General features: G+C 42.4%; 1 protein-coding gene across 3 annotated transcripts in view; it reads right to left on the bottom strand.

The window, feature by feature from the left end:
* LOC146860186 (dual oxidase 1-like) overlaps nt 1-22,068 on the bottom strand; it is a 1,129,619-nt gene that overhangs the window by 556,108 nt on the left and 551,443 nt on the right. For all 3 annotated transcript variants that reach the window (XM_085644023.1, XM_085644022.1, XM_085644024.1), the window contains one exon: nt 18,197-18,280. In XM_085644023.1, the coding sequence (XP_085500149.1) occupies nt 18,197-18,280 (84 nt within the window). The remainder of the gene's footprint in view (nt 1-18,196; nt 18,281-22,068) is intronic.

The following is a 22,068-nucleotide window of genomic DNA, read 5'->3' as shown; positions in this document are numbered from 1 at the left end:
ACATATTACGTGCCTTCCAGGGCACAAATGGTGGCGAATGTGCGTTGCTGCACATATGTGCAGGTACTGTCCCATGAAATAAGTAGGAGCACTGGTGCTCAGCTGCGAATGAGTGCCAATAACTTGATTCATTGCTAATGATAGAAACTAGGAACTGTGCATGCGAAAAAGAAAAGGGGTAAAAGAAATAAAAAGAAGGAGGGCACAGTGTAAACAGCAAACATTTAACATTTAGGCCGTAGCCCCCCCTCATCGTGTGTCTGTATACTACATGGTTCATAGCTCACATGCTCAACAGCGATTGACTGTTACCCCAACCCTAGAGTGTGTTTGAATAACCCTTGATCTTAATTAATTTTTCCTATGTACAGTTTTTGACAAGGGCATATAATGCCGTAGACTACATTCTTAGTACAACAGTTAGACAAGACAGTATGTTTCCATTTGGTGTTCTTAAGCTGGTATTCTGATCCTTTAATGGTTTGATTGCAAGTTATGCATTTACCACATTTGTAGTGACCTACCATGAGAGATAGATTCTAAAGTTGTCTTTGGTTATTTCTCATCACCTTCGGAGGAGTAAATGCCCGAACTAAATTTTGCCTATATTTGCAATTTTCTTTACTGCAGACAGTGGCCTCTCAAACATAGTGTCCAATTTTGAATTTAGTGCCAGTTTTGAAGAATTATTTTTTGAAGTGGTTTGTTTGTGGGCAGAATGTGGAAACACAGGCCATTCAATCAGTAGTTTTTTTAAATCTTCTTTTCAATGAGGAACTCCTTAGGGTGTACCATGCTCATGTTAAAGAATGTTTAAGAAGCTTGTTGGGATACCCTTTTACCTTCAGTTTGACATAAAGAATTGCTGCATGTTTAAAATACCCTGTTTATAATGTACAATTGCGCAGTATTCTTAAAAGCTGACCATAGAGAAGATATTCTTTCAAAGTGTGCAGGTGAAAGCTTGTAAAGTGAAGGCCATTGTTTTTGTGAGTCGATTTTCTGTAAAGAGTGGTTATGAACCGCGACTCTTCAACCACTACTTCAACATTCAAAAATTGTATTCTACTGTAACTTTTGGTCATGCTGAATTTTATGTCTGGTGTTCTGTTGTTTAGCAAATCATGGAATTTATTCAAGGTCTCTTCATCAACTGTCCAGATGCATAATATATCGTCAATGAATCAAAGTCACTTCATTACATTGTTTCTGAAAAGGATTATTGTTGTACACATACTTGTCTTCAAACAAAGCCGTAAACAGTTCAGCCATTTCTGGAGCAAATGAACAACCCATAGCAGTCCCTTTGGTGTGATAGACTAAATTGCCTTTGAATTTGAAATAGTTCCTTTTTAATGCCAGATTGACCAATTGAAGAATGAATTGTGTGGGAACTCTATGTGGTCCTGGTCTTCTTTCCAAATAATATTCTATGGCCTTTAATCCAGCGTCCTAGGGAAACTTTAACAGAGGGGAACCACATCAAATGTCACTAACCAATGTGTGCCGGGATTAAATTCTAATCCTTTGTTTTTATTAATGAAGTCCATTGTGTCTCATAAATATGATGTAACGTCCATAACTAAGTGTTTAAAAAAGATGTCTACCTATTGTGAAATAGGCTCTAGAACTGAATCACATCCAGAAACAATTGATCAACCCAGGGGATTATTCTCATCTTTATGAATTTTGGGAAAGAAATACATGACTGGGATTTCTAGGCCTTTGTCAAATGCTTTCTGTAATAGTGTAAAAATCTCCTCTTGTATAATTTTAGTGGGGTCGATAGGGATCTTGCGATAAAATTCCTGGTCTACACGTTGTCTGTGTCTTTCTTTATTGCAGCTTTCTTTAGCCCAAACCCCCACTGCTCCACCCTTATACCCTTGTTTGATGACGATTTTCTTGTCATTTTTTAATTAAAAAGAGATTTTCGTTGATCTTTTGAAAGATTAATTCTGCTAAAGTCGCTCCTTCTCTATTTGACTAATAGCTGAAAAGACTATTTGTTCAAAGATTGTAACTTCCGTTTTTAAATAAACAAAGTTTGTATGTTTGGCAAGTACATAAAACAAACCTTTTTCAAGTATAGCAATTTCATCAGATGAAAAACATCTGGTGTATAGAATAACTAGGGATGTCTTTATTGGTTCTTGTAGAATTGGGATCTTGTGCGCATCTCCCATGGCTTGTTGTTCGGTCTGAATCTTCCTCAAGGTCTTCTTGATCTCTTGCTAAAAAAGTTTGCTATGGTTTAGAATTTAGGTTCTGATTCAAGGGTTCTTTGCCTGGATCGGACTTTCCAGTTGACTCTGAGGAAGGAGGTTCCAAAAAGATAATGAATCTATTTCTAGATGTCCCTTGGAATTTAGGAAGTGCCCTTCTTGATTTTTGTTGACTTTAGAAGTCTCCTTTTAGGTATGAATACATTGCTTCCAAAGGGAATGTCTTGTCTTTCTGAAATGTTGTGTTCTTTTGATTTAAAGTGTGATCTTTAAATTCATTAATGTCTTCCACCAGCAACCTGGCTTCCTCTAATGTTTGATTGTCTTTTATAGCTTGTTCCAGCACAGCTATTTCCGATAGTTGTCTTTGACCAGCCTTTGTGCTGTTTCAATCAAATGGACCATCCATTCTCTACTGCATTTAGTTCCTATGTAACTGAATACTTTTTTGTGTTCTGGATGATCTATGAAGATAACTGGCACGTTACTCAGGTGTAGACCACAAGGAATTATCCCTGCTTTTAAATGTTTCAATAAGAAAAAAACATGGAGTTATGTTCGTATATATACTTTTTTTTGTCTTTTCACTTTTCCACTTTCTTTTTGGGGTTTTTCAGACTCACTTAATGTTATTCAGGTAAAAGAAGCGAGGGTGAATATCAACTTTGGATGTGATCCTCTGACATTTCTCCATGGTCATCTCAGACTAGCTTGAATCATGATGATCGTATCTAAGTATTACTCTAATTATTTTCTGTTGGTTTTTTTGCTAATAGAAAAGATGCCCTTGCGAATATGCACCCGCACTTAGAACTTCTTTAAACTATGGGGTTGGGTCTATTGTCTCAGCTGAGGTTAGACCACACCTAATAATAATAACAATAAAATACCTTGGCTGGTAATGATTTGTGACTGCTTAGTTTTGCCTTAGTCAATGAACTAAATTAACTTGGCTGTGTTTATTTAGAACCTTAATGATTTGAGAAGAATTCTCTACATTCAATTACCATTCTTATATCATAAACATTGGATAACACAAGCTAAAAGGGGGCGCAGGAGCATCAGGCTGCTTAGCCATAGGCGTTCACTTTGATCCAGTTGAGCTGGCCTAATAAGACTGGAGACCCTGAATTGGTAGAGTTGGCTCATGGAAAAGACTGGGACCAGCGGAAAGGTGGGGAGGGTAGTAGCAAACCTGTCCTCTTTTGCTCCCCTGCCCCATGTTATGTGAAAACACCAAAAATGTGACATGGGACAAATCTCTTCAGTGAAATTGACCCAACAGAACAGTTTGAAAAAGGTCTCTATTTTCAAGGGATCTACACAATGGTGGGTTGAGGTCCCCATGGACAGAAATTAAGCAAATTCCAAGATGTAAGCAAGCAACTGCTGAGCTCAGAAACGTTTGCACAAGATTAGGGATGATAGCGAAGTCAAAGTAAGAGCATTTTTCAGCCTTTCAAAGTATGAATGAGCAGATCAGGCAGCTGAGAGAAGACATACAGTGGCTCTTGGTGTGAGCAGAAGATGTCAAGAGCCACTCATGCAGGAATAACATCTATCTGGTTGGAGTACCTGAGAAGGCAGAGGGTCTATCCACTAAGATCTTTGTAGAGCTATTATTCCTGAAAACCCTCTGACCATATAGACTATCTAACCTAATCTAAATCTAGGTTCTAAATTTTAAGGATAGGGACACACCCTTCATGCAGCAAGAACCAAGGGCTCCCTTTAATTTGAAGAGTCACTAGTTCTCCTGTTTCTTGACTTTACTCAGGAGATGCAGGCCCCTTGTAGGTGATTTTGATGGTACCAAGAGAGAATTGTAAAAGACAGGAGTGAGATATATGATGCTGTTTCCAGGTGGCTGGAAAAATGTGGCACTTCACCTGAACTGACGAGGTCTACGAGTGACTGGGCAGATGATGCAAAGTTGGGGTGAAAGGACATGAAAAGCTATGAAATGTGGAAGATGGAGCAGGCATGAGTTTTTAAGAAGCTGAGGCTTAAGCTGGGAGGGGGGGGGACCAGCAGCTGTGATGCTGGGGTTATAACCCCAGAGTAGGCAATTTTATCACAACTTGAAAAGGATGAATGACGGTTGAAAGGGCATGCTACAATACTCTGACATTGTATTTCCTTAACTGCTGGCTGAAAGTGGGGGTAGGTATGGTGGGGATATGGTGAAGGAAGCGATGAACCAATGTGCACCAGAACAATGGGTTTGGTGCTTTATCCATACTAAGACTCCTTGTTTGAGAGGGATCAGTTTGTGATGCGAAGAGAGGAAGACTGTTATGACTTCCTCACCTTAGACCAGTCTCCACTGATGGGGGAAGTGCATTGGGAAAAGTGTTTGCATATTGCTGGAGGTCTTGTTTTTGTTATGTGCACTATTTGCGTTGATTGTTAATGTGGCGTTGCCAGGTGCATTAGGGGCCTGGGCAGATCAATGCCGATCAATCAAGCTAGTGGGGAGGAGCATTTGATTTGGAATTTATGTTTAAATGGTGGTATGGGTTGGGCTTACATACCTTCTTCTCCTTGGGCACTGCACAGTAGACATGGGACACAAGGAGGTATTTAGAGAGACTGATCACATGGGAAATGGCACATGATAATCTCAAGATTCTCACCTGGAAAGTCAGTGGCTAGGAAACAGACTGGAATGGGGGCTGGAGATACAGCTTCTCAACAGGTACAACACAGACCAGGTCCTACTTCAGGAAACCCACTTTGTGGTCTGTAATACTACACTTAACATAAGAGACTATTACAAGTTGTTAGCACACTCAGGGTTCATGTCTGGATTCTGCTGGGTAGCAATAATGATGATAACGACTTCGCCTTTGACTGTGGTCTGGGTAGATGTGTTGGGTTGGTGTGCAGGGATCAGCAGTATGTGAATCAGTGATAATGTAGACGTGATGCTAATGTATCTACCACCGAGACTTCAGTTGTTATTACTGCAGTAGCTGGGGATAGAGATATTTCAGTCTTCAGAGGCGACCTCGATATTAAAAGGTGATTTTACTAGTTAACTGAAAAATAAATAACTTACCTTGCCACTGGGTCCCGCGTCTCTGCTCCTGCTCTCCTGCCTTCGACTTTAGGAACAGGAAGCAGGCAGCCAGGCTTCCTCCCCTAACCCAATCACAATGCTGCAATGCCACAGCGCTCACCAGGGGCCGGAGGGGTGGGCATGTTCTCCATTCAGGCTGCATTACAGAAGATGGAATCCGGGGAAAGTCCGCATGACTGGTTTGGGCAGTCCGAGAGGGTGGACCAAACAGTCATTGCACACTTAGGAGTGGGCAAACCACCCTTCCACTGCCCGCTCGGAGAGCAGAGCAGCACCACCCGCCCGCCCACCCGCAAAGGAGCACAAACATAAAATGATAATAACTGAAAGTTATTATTGTTTTATGTTCTTGCTTCTTGCACTGCTTGAAAGCAGTGGGTAACACTCCTCCGCTATAGCGGTGGAGCTGCCACTGGTGCCAGTCAGAGCCTTTATCACTAGCTTGACACTATAACCAACTCAGGCCTACTGTATTCCTCATTAGCTTTCCTACAGGGCAACTATGTGTATATCGTCATAAAATTACAAATATGAACAAAATTACAGTTTGTGAAACAATTTATAACCCTTCGTAAAACACCCCAACAAGGATTCTCAATGTGCAAATCAACTACCTTGAGAGTTTGTTATGGAGAAAACCGAAGCCAAAAGCTTCAAAGACTATGGAAATAATTTCCAAGCTTAAAAACTGTATAATGGCAATTGACCTTTAACCTCTTCAATGCCCGTGACGAGCTGGTCTCGTCATGGGCCGCGGTTGCGCTGTGCCCATGACGAGACCAGCTCGTCACAAACCCCGCCCACTAATGAAACGGCCGGCACAGGGCGGGGAAAGGGGCGGGCACTGAAGGGGTTAAAGGTGTATTGGTTTTAACGTGTTTTTACATTAAATAAATCAAGCCTATTCCTTACTCATAACGGGTCATAATAATGCAATCTGGCCTATCGCCTTCATCAACAGCTTGTCACCATAACCAAGTCAGTCCTGCTGTTTTCAGAATAAGCTTTCCCACAAGAAGAAAAGTGGATTACAAGCATTTTTTTCAGTTGAAGCAATGCACAAAACTTCTACCCATAAAAACCTGTACTAAAAAACAACAACATTTGGCTGCAGCCAAGAGCATATCTAGACCCGAATTTTGGGGATGGGGTCTAAAGCATTAACCAATGGAGGCGGGGCTAACACTTCAAACAATTGGGCGGAAAAAACCTTAGAGCCACTGATTAAAACTAGAGTGATAAATTGTATATTTTAAATAATCTTGTCAATAACAAGAAACATTATAATACATTTCACAATGTTTATAGGCTACTGACAGAGGTTACGATGTATTTGTTTTGGAGTGGGAACTCCATCACAGTGGCGACGGAGTTCCCTCCCTGCCGATAAAGTGGTTCACCACGTCCGATTATAATGGGGGCAGACCATAGGTTCGGATATGGTTGTGACTACACCATCACCGCTGTAGACTAACTTCTCCAATGGACCGATAGTGTAAGGGCAATCTGAGAAATGGCCATATGTTAGTCTGCCCAATTAGGATGGGCAGATATATTGCCGTTTTCTTACTGTCCGTCAGCGCCAGGCAAACCCCGGCTGTAAATGACAGTAAAAAACAAATAATGCTCCCCCTAGCCATGGGAGATTACTCCCATAGCGAGGGGACATTTTATTTTTTATTTTAAAAAAGAAAATCCCTCTTCGGTATTTTCCTTTCAAAAATAAAAAAACTGTCATGCTGACTGAGCCCTCCACCACATTGCAAAAAGCATTGGCATGGCAAAGCTTTAGAAATGACCCTCAGTTTGACGGTCAATTATAAATCTGGAGGACGGCACCGCTAGCAGGATGATGGGAAGAAATTTACTCAGTCGCCCTGGCAGAGAAACAAGCTGTCTGTCAGAATATAAATCGTCTCCCAGTGCTCTTTGAAATGGAAATGAGTAACTTCACAACTAAACAACAACTACTACAGATTTCAATATAAAGAACTTTAACACCAGGTTTTGCAATGTTATTTCAGGACCACAACCCTTTTTCCAATTCTTTCTGTGGAATGACAAGATATGTTGTGAAATATTTTTTATTCCCTCTTTAGAAATAAGCTCCTGCCTGGCTGCTGCACTTCAAATGTGCTTAAGAGCTGAAAGGAACATTTTAAGGGTCCAACCTGCAGGGCAGGCTGGCAGCCCAGTGGCTCCAGCTCAGCCAGGCCAGCCCACAGAAACTGACGGGGGGCCAAAGCCCGATCAGCCCAGTGACTGTTGGGTGCCCGGCTGGTGCCAAAGCCTGTCTTCCAGCAGCGCTTTTTAGGTCTCGCTGAGCCCAGCGCATGCGCTGGCTCGGACAGACATTTTGGAGATGAGTTTTCAAAGTGCTTCTGGCTGGCCTAGCGCTTGCGTTCACGCGATCGTGCATGCGCGTACCGCTAGCCTTCAGCAGCACTTTGAAAACTCGTGCTAGCGCGCCATCGCGATCACTTTCGCTTTCAGAGCGATCGTGATGACTTTCGCTTTTACTGCCGCACTGCACATTTACTGCCACGCAGCCAATGCTTGTTTCTAAGATGGCCACATGAAATACGAGTTTGAGGCATTGAAGTGTATGCCCAGACTTTGTCTAGCATTGGTTTCTATCACTCTGCCTGCATAGCTGCTGTCTGGCCTTTTTTAGGAAATATTTCAACTGTCAAAGCCAGCTGCTGACTTTATTATAGATTAGTGATTTTATTTGTTTTTTATGTCGCTCTTTAAGTAGTAACCGTTAAGCAGTTCGTAGGTTTTAAAGCTAGCGTAGATCGTCATCCGATAAATCTGTGGTACCCTGCGATGCAAGCCCAGACTGTTATTCGCTGATAAATTCATATGTTACACCTCTTCAGCATAAGTGTGATCAGGGCCGCATCACTAGCAACATTCAGTAACTGACAAACTCATCCAGCAGGAACACCAACATTCTCTGCATCACCCCATAATGCGCCCGCTCCCTACAAGGGTTTATAGGGAAACTTCTCCACAACAGCAAACATTTACTAGTGAAGACACACACATCATTCCCTTTGCGTTGGCACAGCATCATTTAGACAATCCATGCCAACGTGGCCTTTCCACTCACCCCTGAATCCTCAGACTCAACAATGTATAACATTGAACACACAGATAACCCCACAGAAACATGTCTAGTTTGTGCAATATGAAAATGTTATCAATACAGTAAATGTCAACCTACATGATGCAATATACAATGCTACGGCTTATGGTTTTCACGGCATAATAAGTGGAGTTTGTAATCTCAATTCTAAATCTTTTTATTACACGCATATTTTACGTCTGTAATCAGTCAAATTAGTTACTACACGCTTGTTATAATAGACTAAAAGTAAGTAGCTGTGTAGCCCTGTTCTGTCAGTTGCTCGTATCATGACGCGCCCCCTGAGGAGGATGAGCTCTAAGGATGCTTGTGCTACAAGTGAAGAGGAGGACCACCCCCTCCATCTCAAACCTCAAGCTTTGTGAGGAGTGAAGCTCATTTTGTACACCTGCGCTCTGTTCGCTTGCAGGTCGTCTTGCCAGATGCCTGCACACCTTGCCTGCTGCTAACTCTTTCCATTGACTGAAGAGAAACAAATAGAATGATTGGGTTATGACCAAGAACTTTAAGAACATCTCTTGATTGGCCCGAAGCCCAGGATCCTTGCATGGCTTTCTGTCCCCTTAAGGACCCACGCAGAGGCCAAATGGATGGGGTAGCTCTCCACTTCCTGCAGCAGCACTGGGGCGTCCCTCGACACCCCAAACACGTTCCAGGGCACAGGTAGGTAGTAGTAAGGCAGGGAGTGCTAGAGACGGGGCCACTGAGGACACATCCGGTGAGTAGGGGCGCTCTTGGCTCCCTTCACTCCGCTCCAAACACATGGCTGAAGAGGGAAAATAAGTGTTTTCTTTCTTCCTGAGTGTCAGCTGCCCTTTGTTAGTAGGATGGCTTGCAGGTAAACGGAGATGCACGGTATGCAACAGCCACACACACCCTTAGCTCCAGATATTAGAGGCACAACTGTCCACAAGTTAGATAAGAAATAAAGTACCCCCAACTGTAAATTACTAATTATTTTGCAATAAATCCGGAGTTTTGTGACATTATATCGGCCTTGGGCATGCGGTCCTGTGCCTCTGTATATTGGCGCAGATCTCCTCAGTGGCTACCAGTATTGAACTGTGAAGTTGGGTACTTTCTCCCACTTAAGATGTCTTATTTATTGCAAGAGAACATTACAGTCAAATAATTGAACACTCGAAATTCTCAGCCAAAGATGTTCAGCTGTGGCACTGAGGGCCTGGAATGCCTTTCCTGTTTAGTCCTGCTTTGTTTTCTCCTGCTTCTTTGTGATTTTGGATTGAGTGAACGACAGTCTTTTTATGCCTGTTTATTGTTCCCTTTGTGGTACTAAAATGCACGACGGCATAATTTCTCCCCTTCAACCACTGAGGGAGAAAGGAAATCTGCAGACACAATACCTGTTGTTGTTCCCAGAGGTGATCAGTCTCCGTCAACAATGAAGGCGTAGCTCCAGTAAGTGTTATTTTTGGAAAAAAGACCAGAGACCAGTATCAAAGTTTTCATTTATAGCACGTCTTTGTTTATTTCAATATATGTTTGTACTATTCGGTTGTTTATATTGCTGCGTTGCTTCAGACTAGTCTCTAGTATGACTGTTGCTTTTGAATTGTGGGTGGTCATTGTTCTTCTAAGTTCAAGTACTTACTTATTAGAACTAGAATTCTTAATTGTTTAAATGTTGAGCGTTTTACCCTCAAGATTATCCCCCGTCCCCGGGTAGGCTTCTCTATACAGTTGTAATTCCACTTTGGCCTTAGGCTATGCAAACCATTCATTTTATTTTGCTGCTTGCATTTTTTATGCAAATGTACCTCTAATATAACCTCTCCTTTTTTATAACTTTTCATGTGGCTGAGATGGTGGTTTTTAATAGGCCTTTTTCAGTTGGGGTTTGTTGAACGTAAGGTTTTGAGACTTTATTATCCATGATGTTTCAAGCTCGTGTACAGTAAAGATCACCTCTTTAATGTGAGGTTCTGTGAGCTATTTTGCAAATCCTGATCCTCCGCTTTCATGAAATTTGCAGTTTCCCATTTTACATTACCTGAAACAATGTTTTCCTCTCAGCAAGTTAATTTTCACTGTAGTGCATTCAATTCAGCCAAGCTTTCAAACGTATGTCTATTTTTCCTATGCGAGATTATCTTTGGTTAAGCTTTTCTATGAAAAATGATAGTTTGCAGAATGTTTTCGGGCAAGTTCACCCTTTGCACATGTTTTGTGCGCACAATGCATTGCACAGCAGATGAATACCGTCCAGTACAAGGATGAATGCAATACAGTATTTAAAAACATGCATTTTTCAGATGAAAGTGATGAATTGAAAAACGCTGTGGTGTCTCGACATAGAACATTTATCAATAGACCTTTGCAAAGGTTATAGAAAGGAAACTTTACACCCTAAGATCAGACGAGCCGCTAATTACAGTCTAGCAGGCCATTAATTCGGACATCCTCAATTATGATAATTACCCCCAAATGCATACGTTAAAAAAGAAAAAAAAGACTATGATTGTATAAACACTAGATGACCAGAACTCTTTAAACCTAACTGGTGCTTACCCTGCACATCAACCATCCTTGCAGATGTTCATTAATGTACACACACTGTCTGCCTCAAAGCACCTAAGAAACTGGTCCACATGTTCAGCACTATACAAAGTAAGTTAAATGAATAACCCTTTGGTGCAGCCTTTTTCTAGCTTCTCAAAAACAGGATGGGGTGTCCTGTCAAAGAAGAGAGCTGTGGGTTGGACAGAGTTATGGAGGAGCCACTGAAATCACATGATACTGCAGCATTTCCATTCATGTGTGGATGTTGTGACTGCCTCGCAGTCTAGCATCTGTTGCCGAATGTGTAGATGTCAACAAAAATATTTTTAGCTAGACTAATAATGGTGTACGAGAGGAGAAGCACAACGCCAGAAATCCTTCAAAAGATGACCAGTCACCTTTCAGTCACTAAGTGCTGTTTTCTGAAGAGAAAATTCTGCCCAGACGGTGTTAATCTACCCATGATTTTTCTGCATTTGTAAATAAGCACCCTACATATTCAAATATAGGTCGAATGAGGTGTAACACATCGATTGCTTTCTTGTCAATAACATTTTCTTTCACTAGTCATGCACAATCATGTTTACAGCAAATACATGTTTCTAAACACAGCAGATTGTTCAAGAATGGTAAACTCATTAGGCCTGAGGAATGTTAGTCTCCCACTGAGATATGCACAGAACTAATAGATATTGTGCAGAACTGTTGTGCAAGACTGCTTGTTACTCCAAGTCCGTAGCGGAACCAGCGTACGTGCTTACAGCTTCAGGGTTCTTCAAGACGCGACATTGTAAACAGAACTGGACCGCTCAGAGTAAAGAAGCGCGCCTTTTAATGAAAGAAGTATATTACACAAAGTGATTATAGGTAGGATTCTCTCTTGCTGAGTGCATCAATATATATAAATACATATAATATTGATTTTACATAAGCTTTTTTTTCTTGGTGGTAGAAAGGACAGAGTTAACAAACTGATGCTTCTGTTCTTCCATTCAAGATAAAATCATTAAATGTTGGTAAATATCGATATTGACAACGTTGAACAGTATCTGCAGAATGTTTGTAGTTTGTTTTTTTAAACATGCATAGCTTCTGTAATTTTAGATCGTCTTTTTTAGGTCTCGCCTGGCGAAAGCAGCGCAAGCGCTGCCCTAGCCAGGAGAGCACCTTTTGTAATCAATTCTGCGAGGGCTCTCATGCACGCATCTGCAATGGACAAAGATGGCTGCTCTCGCCATTTGTCCATTGCAAACAACATGCACGTGTCCATGGGACTGTGGACAGTCCCACCCCATTTTGTTGCCTTAGCAACCCCGGGGCACAAGCAGGCATTCACTTCTGTCTTTTTGCTGAGATCAGCTGTCCACACAGAAGTGGATGCCTGCTTGTGCCCCGGGGGAACTGCAGGACAGCTGTTAGCATTTGCAATGCAATAGGTCTCGCACATTTATGCTAGTTTGAGCTATTGACATTGCAAATGACAATGACTTTTATTTATGTTTCAAAAACGAAAACAAGAATAAAAGCCATTGCCGTTTGCAATGTCAATAGCTCAAACTCGCGTAAATGCGAGACCTATTGCATTGCAAATGCTTGTTTTGTTGATCATATAAGGTCTGGAGACGGCTGCGCTGTTAAGACCTAAAACGCACATACTCTGGCCTAGCAAAATGACACATTTTACCATCCCCAATTGTAAACTAAACAGAAAGTAATTTGACACAAACACTCCTACTCATAACACAACATAAACAACTGCCTTGAGCCAAATAATTTTACTTTAACACTAACTTGCAAAAAACATTTTAAAACTTAACACTGTGCAAACTCTCAATTAACCAAACACAAGCAAAATATCAACAAAACACTTTCTATCTATGGCTCTGCTGCTTGATTGATGGACTTCCCAGATCTGAACACAATGGAGTCAGAATAGAGGATGTGCCCTGATGCCATACAGTAGCTAGTGCTATATAAACGCAAAAACACATGACATCATTGAGAATACTGTCACAATGAGCTATAACTGCAACTTCCCAGTGGCATAGCCAGACCCTATGCTGCCTGTGGCTGTAACTGCTTTTGCCTCCTGGCTGCCGGTAAGAGGAGGTTGGGGGTGCTGGCGATTCCTGCGTGCCCCGTGACAGCTGCAGGTAAGAGCGGGGGGAGGCCGCTGCTCCAAAAACGTGTGCCGCCAGGGCGGACTGCCCCCCACAACCCCTTATTACACCAATGCCACTTCCCCTGCTTAATACATAGCCTCTCTCCCTCTTGCATGCCTCACTTAGAAAGCTACTACGAGGAAATAAATGCCTGCGACTTGCTCCACCTCACCAGTTCCAGCCTTGCTGTTTCACCCCACAAGTGGCAGGCCTTTGGCTGTCAATATGTTGTCTGACATTTTTTCTTTTCATTGTATTCTTTGTGTATTTTTTCCTCTCTAACGTTGGTATTTTTTCTACACTGGTGAACTAGGTGTCATACATTACATTTTCGGAGTTCAGCACTCCCACATTATGGGATTTGCAGTTAATTTGTGGACTTGAAATTGATTCAGCCCTTTCCCCTGCCTCCTACCCAGCCTCCATTACCTCTTACAGATACACCATGCATTTATTTATTCACTAAGTCACACATCCATTCACCCGTTAATTCACCTGCTCAAATTTTAAAATGCTCCTGTGTACCCTTTTAAGAGATGCCAGCCACACTGTTTTCCCTCACAGACACACTACACTGTACTTCACAGCTGTGAACTCACTCACTCACTCATTCATTAACCTACCCATGAATTTACCCCTAGCAGCACAAGATCCTGAAGAGGAGTTGTGGTTGAAGAGTTCATGAAGTTTAAAGAAACATTTCCAAATTTGCACCTTTCGCAGCTTTTTCCACTATGAAATCTTAAATTCCTCACCAGACCTCTGCAAACACCCCCTCAATTGGCTGCACTCTGACAGGGAACTCCAACTCTCTATGTTATGGTGTCTAGAGTCGTTTTTAGATCTCATCTATTGACAGCTTCAGCTGTTATTAAAGACTTAGGGGCATATTCTCAAGCCCCTATCGCCATGGGAATGTCACTTTTTCTAACGTTCCTGTGGCGATAGGTTCAGCGCCTTATTCTCAAGGCAGCGTTAACCCACTTAATGTGGCTTTAAGCTACGTCAAGTGGCTTAACGTTGCCTTGAGAATAAGGCCTCTTTCAAGCTAAATTTAGCGTGAAAGGGGAGTGCAGTGGGTGTTGCGGTGGGCGTTCCACCGCAACACCCATTGTGATCGACGCTGCCACCTATCATCAACAGTGGCGATAATAGGTGGCAGCACTGAACTTAAGACCAGGAAAATCCTGGTCTTAAGTTGGTGAAACGAGGAGAAATACTTTATTTCCACTCGTTTCTGTTTTTTCCATGTGTGCTGCTTTGTGCAGCACACATGCAAAATGCATGGAAAAACCATGGAAAAAGCATTTACATTGCGTGCGCTGCAATGCCAACTCGGCGATGCAGCGCGTGCAATGTAAATTGTTTTATTTATTCATTTACTTAGTTAACTCTGTTCCGCTGTATGTCAGAGTTTACTACACCCCACCCTCCCCCTCCCCCACTCCACTCCACCGCCCTGCAGCACTCACTCGGCAAGCTGCTACTGCAAATAAGATGCAGAAACATTTGCGGCTGTTCCGGCTCCAGAGCTTTTGATATACAGGCCACTCGTTTCAGATAAGGAGGACATGGCAAAGGATCATTCTACAGGGGTGGAGGCTGCAGACGGGGCTGCCTCAGCTGTGGAAAATGCAGGGCAATGTATATCAACGCGATGAGGTGCTGAATTTCTGAAATAATTGCCTCACTTTCTTTCATCTCCAGTTGCAATCGTAGGCAAATCTAAATGTTTCCATTGGTTAGGTGAGATGACTTTATCAAGGTGAATGTGTCATGTCTTATGCAGCACCAAATGATGGCAAGAAGTGACTCATTTGGCAGATAAGTAAATTGAAGGATATGGAGACAGAAATCTGGCCAAATGAGTACACCTCACTCCTCCTCGTAGCATCGCCGTCAACCTAAACACCGAACCACGTCTCGAAAGGACGGCACCAGGTTGATTAACATATTTTTACTACTTCATAGAAAATCATTGTATTTTACATATGAAGTTTCTTTCCTGCAGTGTCTTCTCAAGACTTGGATGATTTCAGTTGTGACCAGCAGTATTTGGCTGCAATCCATTTGCTCCTACTCCTCACACCCAAAACCATTTCGCTAGACGGTAACTTTAAAGTTAACCGATTTGTCTCCTACTTGGTGTTTTTTGCTATACACTCCAGTCTTTTCTTTTAAGCAGACAGGATCTCTTTTGCACAGTAGTGTTGAAAGAGCTGGAGAACCTACTAGACTGGAGCGACCACATATTCCTCCAAATGGCATCCCGATAGGCTTACCGAAGACCACAACACTACATGCTTATGACTGGGTCATTCACCCAATAGGACAGAGGATGAAATCCACGCCCTGCCTTTGTGCATCAAACCTTACCCTATTTCCTGATTAGTTGACTAACTTTTCTGACTTCTCATGGTTGTGCAGCGATGTTAGTGTTCTTTCTGAAATCAAGAAACTTCCAACTAGATGTATAAAAATCAAAATAGCGATTTCGTAATTGCGATTTGTTGCGCATCACAATTTGGAAATCGATATTCCTAATGCTGGGATTGTCATTGACAGCACTGGACACAACTCTCTCAAACCCGGAAACACCTCTCGCTGGCTTTCAACACCTAAGATATAAGGGCGTAATCACAGACCCAGAGTTCAAATTCACGCTTGAGACAATATTATACTTAGACCCCATTTTTTAAAATTATATATTTAAAAGCCCCGTACCACCCTGCATCCTCTGCTTAGTCTGCCCATGAAATTGTCTGTTACGAATCCGTACCACCTTCCATTCCACGTTCCAATACCCAAGACGTCCCAAGGCAGACTGATGCAGTGAGGCAGAACAATAAGAGCCAAGCACATTTACATACAGATAGCATAATACAAATAAATAACCGGTACATAATACAAATACATAACAAGTGCCTCTGCATACCACATCTCCTATCCCCACAAAAAACAAAGAGAAAAAAAAATCATTTTCTCTACAATGCAAATTCTTAAAGACGTCATAACACTTGAATGGAGTTTCAGTAACTTATATTGCACAACTATTCACAAGCTACAAATGACACCAAACAACAGCTTATTATTAATATCATAGGTGAAACCTAATGCATTTACCAATGCGGTAAGGAATGAGTTGTATCCTTACATTGCTGACATCAGTGAACAATTTGAGTGAATGTGTGTGCATGTTTAAGCATGTGTGAGTGAAAGTAAAGGTCAAATAGCATGTGTTGTCACTTCTGCTACCACTAACAATTTGGTGAATTGACGTATATGCCCCGCTTATTTGTTTTTTATTATTTTTCAAGATCTTATTTTTCAGCTGAGCATACTCTGCTTCTTAATACATCATTGAAAATTGATCATTAGCCATCTTGGAAGAGTAAATTAGTAAAAAGCATAACACAAAATCATTCGTTGATGACTGGTGTGTAAGAACACTACATTGCACAGGCGAATATCTTGGTACTATTTTCTCAACACCACATTGAACAGGTGAATATCTTTTACGCTATTTTTTCAGAGTATAAAAAAACTTACAATCTTGACGCCTCTGCAAGTGCATTTATTCTGATGCACAGGCAGCAATACTGAAATGGTTTGTTATGCTTCATGAAAGAAATAATTTCAGTATGGCCGCCGTTGTGTCCAGATGTGTGCCCACGACTGGGCAGTAATGTTTAAATGGATTTGGCCATAAAGTATGCCATATTCAGTGGCGAAGCAAAGCTGGTTTTGGTAGGTGGTCCGCCCCCGGTGGCACGAGTTTTGGGCATGGTGTCCTCCCCCCATCCCTTAACTGCAGCGGTCGCTGGGCGGCCGCCGAGAAAATCGCCAGGACCCTCCCCGCTCTTACACACGGCAGTGGGGCAGCAAATGCAGGGGCCGCCACGGATAGCCATAGGTCTAGCTACGCCACTGGTCATACCAAAGAAGTATTGGTGAAGGCCAAAAGCTCGTCACTGTCAGTGATTTTTCTATTAATGAATTTCTGATGAACAAGATAAAGCAAGAATTGGCAAAGTTAATAGGTTTGGACTTGGCAAGCTGTTGCAATAGTTACGTTTTCCATTTTATTTTGTATTGTGAGCATATCACAAAAATAAAAATAAAAAGACGAAGATAAGAAGAAAACTTGCAGGTGCCTAAAATGGCAGCCAAATGCCTGATATAACATTTTCAAAGTAAAAAATATATCTCATAGAATTTTAGTATAACAATATGGGTGCTTCCTCTCCGGCATGTATACTTAGAACAGGTATAGAAACCCTTTTACCGTCTATTTCATGAAAATCTGATTCTTGGGTTCTATTGACTTTGAAATAATGTAACCAAAAACAGAGGTAAACAGAGAAGGATGAGAAAATAAAAAAAACATTGGCAAAGTGAAGTATCTCACTGAATTACACAGATTTCTAGATGGCTGTGAACATGGGATCAGGCAAAACGCCATCACTCAAAGTGCAAGAGAACCAAAGGCTGAAATGGGCTTGTCCCTTGCTCCATGAATGACAGTTGAACAGACCAATGAATGAAGAGAACTGACTCAAAGCCCCTCAATGTATGTGTACATTTTTGATTTTATATTTATGATTTTGTATTACCTGAGGCTGAGATAAAGCTAAAGTTGTGTGTAGGTCAGACTTAAGAATTGGAAAGGAAGTGACTGTAAGGGGGAAGAGTGAAGCATGCACTGTGTTTCCCAAATTAGTTGGCTTACCTTTTGCATGTATATGATACAGTCTTGTAATATGTCTTTTAGGAATCTATGCAATAGCCACAAACAATAAAACTCCTTACCACATTGTTATAAGTACATATGTACATAGGAGTCACTAACATATCTTATCCAGAAGTGCCTTCTCTGAAAAGCCAAATCTGAGCCAGCATTTCTAGGCCCACATCTGCCCCATGCAAACATAATGTTACTGGTAAAAGTACATACAAACACCACCTACGAACCTTTTTGTTTTAAAAGTCAAGGTAGGTTACACAGGCAGAATATTTTTTTTGCATTTGTTATTTTTTTGAAAACATCTGGACCCACCTGCAGCTCCTCTGCTGTTATGCGCGAGGTTATTGTACCAGCCATCATAGCGCTGGACCTCCCAGGTCACGTAGCCTTGAGCATCTGCAAAAGAAGAGAGAGGAAGAAAGTGCTAGAGTTCTCTTGTGCACAGAGATATCCATAAAGCTGCCTCCTTTGTACAATTCTTCCCATAATCAGCATCATCTAATGCAGTGGCAGGGGCGGTGAACCCTACTATCTGATGTCCCTGACCTGTGATGGATATGAGCAGTGTTGGGTCCAGTTTCTTACTGAAAGTCTGAATATGTAGGTCAGCAGTCCTTCACCTTTAGAGCCCCAATGTATCATTACTGGAAACCGGAGACCCCTGTCTAAGCAATTTCTATGACTTGAAACTCAAAGCAATATACAAAAATATGGAAACAAGTATGCGTCATTTACATAAAATTCGATATATTTTAATTCACAACAATAAAATGCAAAAAGATTTTTCTTGTATTAATGGGAGGGATGGAGTTTTTAAAATGCGTTTTATTTCTAAAATACAAAGTGATATACGGAACTCTAGCATCTCACTGTCATTTTTACTCTTTTTATTAGGCATACCAGTGCTTCATTTGAGGTTATACTCAATTGTGTTTATCTACTTGCTTTATTGAAATGACTCAAGATAAGGATACCAATTTCATTTCTGGTTTCACAATAAAAGAGCTTTTTGTGTTTTTCAATGTTCATCTTCGCTTTTCTGCAAAACAATTTACTAACATGTTAAAAATATTTAATTTTCCAAAAATTTGTAGGTCCTCTGAGTAGGTGTTGCGGACCTCCAGGTGGTCCATATACTCCAGGTTAAGAACCGCTGGTCTAGATGTTCCTGTTAATTCTTTTGAAGCTTTAGTGCTCCATGTAAGGTTTAAAGACAGTGTGGATTCTGGAGTGTTTGCAGTTTTGTCACCCATGGCATGATTTGTGAGTGACATAAAATTCCTTCATCTTATCAGGATGGAGTGGAACCATGGAAAGAGGGAGCCTTGTAGAGAAATAAGGAGCAGACAGGTAAGTCTACGCTCAAGTTCTGGTGGTGTTTCTGAGGAATGGATGTAGCAAGTGATCTCTCAGGCTCCATCTTGGCCACACCGGCTGCTGAGTGATAGCTTACTTGGCACAGTATGTCAATCAATCAATCAATCAAGGACTTATAAAGCGCAACAACTTCCCCATGACGGTCTCAAGTAGGTAACATGTACAATACACTTTCTTCTTCCCAGTGGTCAGTTGTGCTGAGATCTCTTTCAATAATGCTAACATGACCAACACTGACTTGAGGTTTGGGTGAGCCTGAGCTTTCACTCACTGGAGGAAGGCTCTTTAATGTAAAGTGGCACAAGGTCATGCCTTTGGGTGCCTCAGCTGTTAGTGGTTGCTGCCCCAGGGATGCTTGTTGGCTTGGCACTTGGTCGTCATGCAGGTGCTGTGCATACAAGCAACAGAGAGCTCGCCTAGACACTTCATCAGTCACATCAGCAAGTAGAGCATCACCCCGCCCGCTCCTAAACATGCTCATTCCGATTTGTTAGCCTTTGCATCACCCAGGTTACAGTCTTTTGACGTGGGAAGGACAGGCAGAATAGAACATGTTACATTGATGCACCTGTAGTTGACTACCACTTGGGTGGCTCAATGATTAGAGCGGCAGACCCTGATGCAGAGGTCTAGCCCGGGACCAGGGTTCAATTCCCCGCCTCGGCGGGTCTTGGGCTCAAAAATTCCACGGACCTGATAATTCTCGCCTCGGTACCTATCCCAATCATGGAGTCCCACTCTGCAACTCTGGGCAATAGCTTGCTTAATCTCCACAACAGCCCCCACAACGCTAAGGATGCCTGGCCTCCACCTTGGGGGTGCCCAGGAGTGGACGCCTCACAGGGATAGCCAGGATGGGTTCCACAGCGGTATTCGTACAAGCGCCTTGAGACCCTTGCGGGTGAGTAGTGTGCTATACAAGTATCAAATTTACATTTACATTGCAAGAGGTGCCTTTGAAGCTTGGCTGTAGGGTTTTTGTGCTATTTTTTAAAAGTCTGCAGTTATTTGCAATGAGATCCGGAAGAGGATAGGGACAGTCTTGCCCTCGAGTAGATCAGATGGCATTGGGTGACTCGGGTTCAAAATAGGGACTGTGATGTGGACAAACAGTGGAGGTTTACCATGAGCAAGAGGGCCTAGAGTCATGGGGTGACTGGGAGGTCAAGGACAATGAGCTTATTTAATTGTATTGGTAAAGAAGATGATATATAAATCAAGATGTATTGACTGTTCGAGACATGTTGTCATTAGTTGGACAATATGGCTGAGGATACAGAAAGTGTAAGCTTTGGCTTGAACCCATTCGATGGATGAAGTGACATGAGGTCTCACGCCCAAGGAGGCGTCACCAAACCAATCTATTGTTGGCGATTGTTAGTAAAGAAGACTGTATAACGAAAACTGCATTTTTCAGGCCTGGGGGGCTCCTTTAGATGCGAACTTTCATAAACACAATGTTTCAGTGTCTGAGTTGTGCCACCCCTTTTGACGATGGCACAATATTAAGGTTTTTCCAATTTACCTTTTTCCAGTATTTGATTCTGTACTCCCCTCCATCAAACAGAGGGCTCAGTGCCTATGAACCCTGCTCTTTCAGCCATGCTAAGGTTTGGGCACTGTGCCTTGTCCTGTTACCTTGGCAGCATAGAGTAAAGACTCTTCAATCACGCAGAGCAGCAGTGTGTGGCACAAAAAGTATTTTCAGGAGATTTATCCAATTCTGTATTTCGAATGCCAACATACTGGCCTCTTTAATCACCCACCAGGAGGGAGATGGGCTACCTAACTTTTCAAAACAACTGACAGATCAGAATAGAAACAAGCATTTTCAATGCAATAGATCTTGCATTTGCGAGAGTTTGAGCTATTGGCATTGTTAATGACAAACATTTTATCTATGTGTTGGTTTTGTAAACAGATAAATAAAAGGCATTGTCATTTACAATGCAAATAGCTTAAAATGTCGCAAATGTGAGACCTATTGCATTGCAAATGCTTGTTTGGAGTCAGCAGCACTCCCTACAAGCAGTGCTTGACTGAGGCCTTGATCTGAACCTGCGTGACCTCCCGCAGTTCGTGCAGTGTCCTGTCCCAGTAAGTCCTCACTTTAGAGACCTATTGCATTGCAAATGCTTGTTTGGAGTCGGCAGCACTCCCTACAAGCAGTGCTTGACTGAGGCCTTGAGCTGAACCCGCGTGACCTCCCGCAGTTCGTGCAGTGTCCTGTCCCAGTAAGTCCTCACTTTAGAGACCTATTGCATTGCAAATGCTTGTTTGGAGTCAGCAGCACTCCCTACAAGCAGTGCTTGACTGAGGCCTTGATCTGAACCTGTGTGACCTCCCGCAGTTCGTGCAGTGTCCTGTCCCAGTAAGTCCTCACTTTAGAGACCTATTGCATTGCAAATGCTTGTTTGGAGTCGGCAGCACTCCCTACAAGCAGTGCTTGACTGAGGCCTTGATCTGAACCCGCGTGACCTCCCGCAGTTCGTGCAGTGTCCTGTCCCAGTAAGTCCTCACTTTAGAGACCTATTGCATTGCAAATGCTTGTTTGGAGTCAGCAGCACTCCCTACAAGCAGTGCTTGACTGAGGCCTTGATCTGAACCCGCGTGACCTCCCGCAGTTCGTGCAGTGTCCTGTCCCAGTAAGGCCTCAGTTTAGAGACCTATTGCATTGCAAATGCTTGTTTGGAGTCGGCAGCACTCCCTACAAGCAGTGCTTGACTGAGGCCTTGATCTGAACCCGCGTGACCTCCCGCAGTTCATGCAGTGTCCTGTCCCAGTAAGGCCTCAGTTTAGAGACCTAT

This window comes from Triturus cristatus, chromosome 3_1 (assembly GCF_964204655.1).
Source record: "Triturus cristatus chromosome 3_1, aTriCri1.1, whole genome shotgun sequence".
Classification (NCBI taxonomy): domain Eukaryota; kingdom Metazoa; phylum Chordata; class Amphibia; order Caudata; family Salamandridae; genus Triturus; species Triturus cristatus.
The sequence above is the reverse complement of the archived record's forward strand: the minus strand, read 5'-3'. Positions and strand labels throughout refer to the sequence as shown.